General features: G+C 31.7%; 1 protein-coding gene across 4 annotated transcripts; it reads left to right on the top strand.

Moving 5' to 3' along the window:
- The first annotated feature begins 467 nt into the window (after nucleotides 1-467).
- LOC114179399 (agamous-like MADS-box protein AGL11) lies at nucleotides 468-6,159 on the top strand. Of its 4 annotated transcripts, none has more exons than XM_028065741.1 (9): nucleotides 468-645; nucleotides 1,265-1,456; nucleotides 4,413-4,494; nucleotides 4,853-4,914; nucleotides 5,016-5,115; nucleotides 5,343-5,384; nucleotides 5,489-5,530; nucleotides 5,622-5,776; nucleotides 5,895-6,159. In XM_028065741.1, exons 2-9 carry the CDS (start codon nucleotides 1,275-1,277, stop codon nucleotides 5,896-5,898), a joined length of 669 nt encoding a protein of 222 aa, XP_027921542.1. In that variant the 5' UTR covers nucleotides 468-645; nucleotides 1,265-1,274; the 3' UTR covers nucleotides 5,899-6,159. The 4 variants fall into 4 exon arrangements, with proteins under 4 accessions (XP_027921542.1, XP_027921533.1, XP_027921550.1 ...); XM_028065732.1 differs by having other exon boundaries at nucleotides 512-645; nucleotides 1,261-1,456; XM_028065749.1 differs by lacking the exon at nucleotides 468-645 and adding an exon at nucleotides 734-998.
- Nucleotides 6,160-7,197: the final 1,038 nt, after the last annotated feature.

Genomic DNA, 7,197 nt, shown 5'->3' with positions numbered 1-7,197 from the left:
AACCTAGAAAACTCTTAATAGAAATTTTCCCACATTATATATCAGGTAAAAAATCATCCTTTTTTTTTACAACAGACTTTCTTTTCATCAACCTTCCTAATAAATTAATGCTAATATTTAAAAATAATCTTATTATAATATCATAAAAGAATGCAATGCAAAGGCAACAGATGTGATTTTTTAATCTGAAATTTTGAGGAAGAGTGAAAGGTTGAAATTTGAATTAATCGTAATTAGAATGCAGATTGGTGGAGGGATTTTACAGAATAGCCCCTGAAGTGAATTGTTGCAACTCATTTTTACTACGTCATTTACTTAGAGATGGTGAGAGAATTGAAAATGCAAAAGCAAAAGAAAAAGTTGCTGTTTATGGTGGTAATTTGCACCTGGAAAGATGCATTGTTTAGCTAAAACATCGATGTCGAGTGCATGGTTTGGGGAAAAAACCATTCCAGCTTAGCTGGTCCTTTTTCCTTCTTCGCACCTTCTCTCTTTCTCTCTCTCTTTCACTCCTTTCAAAGATACACAAACAAAGAAAGGGCTATAAATAGGAGGGATGGAAGTGGAACAAAGTCTATAGTGCAGTTTGATTTCTTTGGGATTACAAATTTTTCCGAAAGCTGAACTTGCCGGAGTGAGACACAGGTTAGCCACCTCTCTGCTTCTTTTTACATTTTATTATTATCATTATTATTATTTTCACTATTTTCACTATTTTCTGTTCTTCATTTTATAACTAACCCTTCATCACCCTCATTTTCCTTCATCATCTTTCTTCCTCCATCACTTTCCAAGTTTTTCATTCAAAATCGTCTTTGTTCGGAGTTAACCTGAGAAGATCCACTTCACAAATCACAAGCCTTTCTTTCTGGCCCTCCAGGGACCCAAAGAAAGAGAGGAACCAGGCACTACTCACACATACATAGATATACATCATACAAACAAAAACACCGATGAAGGAAAAGTGTTATAACTTAAACCTGCGCTTTCACAAAAGGGTCTCTAAATCTTGTTCATTATCTTGGATCTTGCTCATCATTTTCATCTGAAACTAAAACAACATATATACCTATTTAGCTACATGGCTATTATATACACACACATATAAAGCACACAACTATTCTCTCATATATCATATGCATATTCTTTGATTTTCAAGTTTCATCCAAGTAAGATCTAACCTGGATTTGATCAGATCTAGTTTTGTTTATGTGTTTGCATTAATGAACTTTATTGTTTCCTTGACTTTGTTTCTGGAAGGAAGGAGTTGAAGAATGGGGAGAGGAAAGATTGAAATCAAAAGGATCGAGAACACCACAAATCGGCAGGTAACGTTCTGCAAGAGAAGAAACGGGCTTCTGAAGAAAGCTTATGAGTTATCAGTGCTGTGCGATGCAGAAGTGGCTCTCATTGTCTTCTCCAGCCGTGGCAGACTCTATGAGTATTCAAACAACAAGTCAGTGCAGTTACCTTCCATTTTCTTTTTCTCTGCATTTATCTTTATACACACACACACACACTCATATTTGCATCACTCTTCCACACACTCTTACTAAAATGCTTAATTAATGATTACATTAGTACAATAAGTTGCATTATTGTTGTCAGACTGCGTAGATCTGCGAAATTAAAATTAAATGTCAGACAGTGAAACACGATGACACCCCTATATATAACATTTTTAGAAAATAGGCAAAATAAAAACACTTTATATTAGTGTTTCATCTTCCACCCGTATACTGGAAGCAGTTATTTAGGTCCAGGAACTTAATTAGGGTTTATGCTAACTGGTGGTTAAGGGTTAAACGTATTTAATATTCTGTTTAAGCTCCTTAACTAATGCATTAAAAGCACTCATTACTAAATTCCAAGAACTTAATTATAAGCTTAACTTATCTTTTACTATCATAATTAGAAGCTACTAATTTTGTAACCTTATTCCATTTGGCTAATGTTCATTTTCAGGCAATACTTCTTCCAATTTCTAGTTCCTTTTACTGAATCAATTTTATTTAGTCACCCATTAATATTATGGTATGCTTTACTACTTTATTTACCGCATATTGGGTATCAATTTTACGTAATATGTTATTGTGAAAATAACTCCATCACTTTAAAATACATACATATATATATATATATATATATATAAAGTTATAGGAGTGACCCTTTATGAAATTTGTTTTTAAAAATAGTCATTACTATTTTTTTCTTTAAGAAAAAATAACTGGAAATATTATATTCAAATCATTATTTTCAAATACTATGCATGGTGGTATGTGAATATATAGATGAGTTCGTTTTGTGATGGGAAGCGCAGTTATTTGCGATGAAAAGCTTATTGAGAACATTTGTGTTTTGCCAATGAAAGATAATTAAAGAAAATTCGATAAACATGCTTTATTTAAATTAGAACAAATGGTTATTAAAGGCTTTGATTGCAACCAGCTCACAGAATTAATTAATCCACCACATTATTATTGTTTCTGAAAGTCTGAAATAAAGAAAGAATTAAAGAGCGTAAGTTATCGACCATGTGTAGTATAGTGATGATTTAATGATAAGGTGGACCTGCAACTTGAGTCACTTAACCAAAGACTCAGAGCAGACCACCTTGTAACGGTACACTTACTTTTGTTATATATCTTCTCGTACTTACGGATGTATCATAACTTGTCTTTTCTCCTTCTCTGTTCATGTCGAAGTGACAGAGAGTGATGATTTCAGTTGCATTGTACCCCTTAGTTAGGGTTTGCTTCTCTCTCAAATCTTATACCTTTTTCCCTTTGCATGAAACAGTGAAACACTGTACTTTGTAGGATTTCCAATAACATTGTTTACAGCGACTACTACAGCTAAACATTTAATTGCATATCACATATTTCAAACCATTAATTACTATACGAATTTATATGTTTCATGCATCATACTAAATAACTATTTGGTTTTTAAAACTGATTAGTTGCTGTAACTTTACCATCCATAACAATTAATGTTGATGACGATAATGGCTGTGAGCATTATATTATATGTATAATTGGACTCACCTACTATGCTGGCCAACAAAATTGTAAGACACACTGAGTTTGTATCAGTGAGTCAGACCCAATGAGCCAACCTCTGCTTCACAATGCCTCTTCTATTTCTTTCCTTTTAAGTGATACCACATGAGAATCTGTGCATGCATGCATGTGTAATATATATACATGCACAGAGAGAGAAAAGTGAATGAAAAAGTTGTGGTCCGTTCAAATTTCTCTGATATCCAATTTGCTTCCTCAAACTTCTTTGCCTTCTTCAGTGAAAACAACCCACTTTTTTCTCTTCTCTTTTCATCCGTTCAGATATTTTCTGCCTTTTAGTTTCACTCTCGCTCATCAGGTTAAGTTCTAAACACAAGAAAAGAAAAAGCAAGTTTCATGTGCACACGATTGTACTTCATCCCCTACAACTTATTTTTCATCTATTCTCTTCAAAATTCCACGTTTATGTTGAAAGATATGAACTTAAGTAAAGAAGTTGCAGTTTAAGATCTTGATATTATTAAGATATTTTGTTTAGTTATGATTCTTACGAATACCATAGCTAAATACAATAACAAACAATGAAGTCACTTCCCGTTAGGGTGAGACATTACTGTGTACGGATCAAACGAAATTGCAACAAAAGGAACAAATCAGAAAAGAAAAAGAGGAAAACACTAATCAAGTGGAGTGTGACCGTTCCACTTACATTAGAGGTGGTATTCAAATTAGAGAAGAACAACTATGTATTCAAAACACTAATTATGTATGTTTGTTTTCGGCTCCAACACGAAATCCTTTATTTTCCCTCCATCAGATCATGAGTCATTGAAGAGACAATGGCCACAAGCACACTCCATAACATACCACCATTGTTCAACCATCACCTGTGTTCTTATGCCCATCATTAACTTTTGCTAGGGTTTATAACATTGTGAAAAGAAATTTGAAGCATACATATGCATATTTGTTGTGGTCCTTAAAATTATAGTGACATATATACATATTGATTTAACGTTAACGTATTCGTAACTTATTATTATGAAAGATGTGACCTTCTATTGCATTTTTCAGACTGATATAATTCTAACTTATACTGTTCATAATTAAATTTTAGCATGTACTTGTAACCAACTATGTGATTATAAGTAATCCAGGTTAGTCAAGTTGAAAAAGAAACTTCAATTATTTAATGATACTTGAATGAGCAAATCAGGTCTAAAAATATCTGAAATCCAATCCTTCCAACCCCTAGAGGGACTACCGATGAAATGAAGTGAAAATAAGAATAACAAGAATTTGTGAATGTAGAATAATGTATTATGCAAATGCACGCTCAACCAAAATAGTACATGATTTTTTTCGGTATTTTGGCGTTTGTGATTGCAGCATAAGATCAACAATTGAGAGATACAAAAAGGCATGTTCAGATCATTCTAGTACCAGCACTACCACTGAAATCAATGCTCAGGTAATTAATTTCATGCACTGTTCATATGACTACATGTTAGTGAAGTTTAATTATTTTAGGCTTGTCCGGAAGAAACCTTTATCTGTCTGTATATCTATCTTTCAATCTATCTATAAAAGTTCATTTTAATCTGTGAAATTTATCTTTTTTTCTTTCTTATTTTCTATTTCTTATTAAAGTGCTTATTGTTCAGAGTAAAACTTCATTCAGCTTCATGAAGTCAACTACTGTTCTGAAGTGATGAGAAATTAACTTAGGAAGAAGCTTGAATTGGTTTAGTTTAATGTTGGTTGGGTGATGCTAAATTACGTTAACCAATCCATTGAATTTTGTTGTCTTCTGTGTTACTGTAAAACAGTATTATCAACAAGAATCTGCAAAGCTGAGACAGCAAATACAGATGCTGCAAAATTCAAACAGGTGATTTTTTCTTAGTTTACGTAACATGTTGTTTGTTTCTCTTAAATCCTTCTTGGAAAAACCAATGGATATGGGGCTTGATTCTCTTACGGCTTTTGCAGGCACTTGATGGGTGATGCTTTAAGCACACTGACCGTGAAGGAACTTAAGCAGTTGGAGAATAGACTTGAAAGAGGAATCACTAGAATCAGATCTAAGAAAGTAAGATATTTATAACTGAGATTTATAGTATCAGTTAAATTGTGTTGTCTAAAGAGTTTTATAGTATCCATATAAATAAAAGTAAACTGCATAAACATATAAACTCACCTTTTTTGCAATTTTCCTTTCTTGCATCATAGTGATTATTATGCATACGGTGATCGAATCTTGTAAATTTGCTAATGATGTTTTGTTACTTTTTCCCCTTTTTCTCTAACTATACACAGCATGAGATGCTACTGGCAGAAATTGAATACTTCCAGAAAAGGGTAATTCATGAACTAATTCTTCAACCTTTATTTGCCAAAATTTGTAGCTATTATTGTCATTTATCTGACTGTGGAAACTGATAGCATGCATTATTATTGGTTAGGAGATTGAACTGGAAAATGAGAATCTTTGTCTTCGGACAAAGGTAAGTTGATACAATTTCCTTTTCCTTTTCCTTTTTCCACTTGGTCTTGATGAAATTGTTCTGAGAAAAAAAGAATATTAAAAATTTATAGATAACTGACGTTGAGAGGATTCAGCAAGTAAACATGGTTTCTGGGCCAGAGCTGAATGCGATTCAGGCATTGGCTTCTCGTAACTTCTTCAATCCAAACATGATGGAGGGTGGATCTGTTTACCCTCAGTCAGATAAGAAGATTCTTCATCTTGGGTATGCTCCTATTATACTTCTACTGAACCTTATCACATTTTATACATTTCATATGCATGATTACTCCATAATCATTGTACTTGAATAATGATGCTTTGTTGTTTTTTGGTGAATGCAGGTGACGAATATGTAATATTAGCCAACTACGTATCCAATTAGCCAGCGGCTAAATCCATTATTACTACTCTTTCGATTGCTCATTAGACCAAGTCATCTCTTACGTCGTTCAATTCTCTTTTTCAATATATATATATATGCATCATGGATACTTATATTATTATTATTATATATATATATGTATTGATGATTCCATGATATGATATAACAATCTATGTTGCTAGAAAATAATTAAAAAATAGTTGTGTATGAAGACATTAAGCTATTATTATGGTATTTTATGAGCGACTTTTTTTCTCATCTAAGTGAATTTGATTAAAAGAAACTGTCATTTACATTTATTTGTAATTGTTTAGTATTTCAAAATATTCTAAGTCTCAACGTCAGCTATGTATATACATGTATCAAAGGGTGGCAACCATATTTGGTTTGTAGAGTGTGTGATTCTTAGGGTTAGGTAAGTGGGTATGGATTGAATCGGAACTTTATTGGAAATTTTGGGTTTGGTGGGGTCACGTGAATCATTCAGTTTTACTCTGATTCATAGGTGTAAGAACCAACTAAACTTTAATTGAAGCAAGAACAACAATTTAAAGTTTGACTAAAGATGAGATACAAAGTAGGAATGGAAAATGAATCATTGATGGGTGAAATTCTAATTTCACTTGAAGATAATGTTAAGTTGTTAAAAAGGGTTTCATGAAAGGGGATATAGGAAGTATTCTGCATTCACAATTCTGTCTTCAACTGTTTGGAAGGGAATATTATAAAAATTGCAGTATGATCATGTCATGCATGAATATATTATTATAAAAACTGTTTGGAAGTGACTTTCTAATACTGTTAGTTGACAACATTAAAGAGTTAAATGAGTTCTCAACCAAGTAGAAAGGAAGGACATTAAGTTGTATGGGTTTAAAAACCCCATTTAATTATTATGGGTTTTGAAACATTCGTAACATAACATGAGTTTTATAACTTTGGTAAATAATTGCTTTCAAAACTTTCATAAATTATCATAGATTTTAAATCTCTGTAAATATCATAAATTTTTAAATTATTAATATTATTTTTTGTTTTACTCATTTACCATACATTTTTAAATTATTAATATTATTTTATTTTACTCATTTATTATTTATACATTCATATATATATTTTTTAACCACAATATTATTTGCACTTATTGTATTTATTTATCTAGTTTTGAGTTATCAAAAATAGATACAACGCTCATCAATTAAAGGTATATATATACATAACTAAATTTATATCAAAGTATAACAAATATATACATTAAAATT

The sequence above is a fragment of the Vigna unguiculata genome, chromosome 1 (assembly GCF_004118075.2).
Source record: "Vigna unguiculata cultivar IT97K-499-35 chromosome 1, ASM411807v1, whole genome shotgun sequence".
Taxonomy (NCBI): domain Eukaryota; kingdom Viridiplantae; phylum Streptophyta; class Magnoliopsida; order Fabales; family Fabaceae; genus Vigna; species Vigna unguiculata.
Note: the sequence above shows the minus strand (reverse complement) of the source record. Positions and strands in the feature narration are given on the sequence as shown.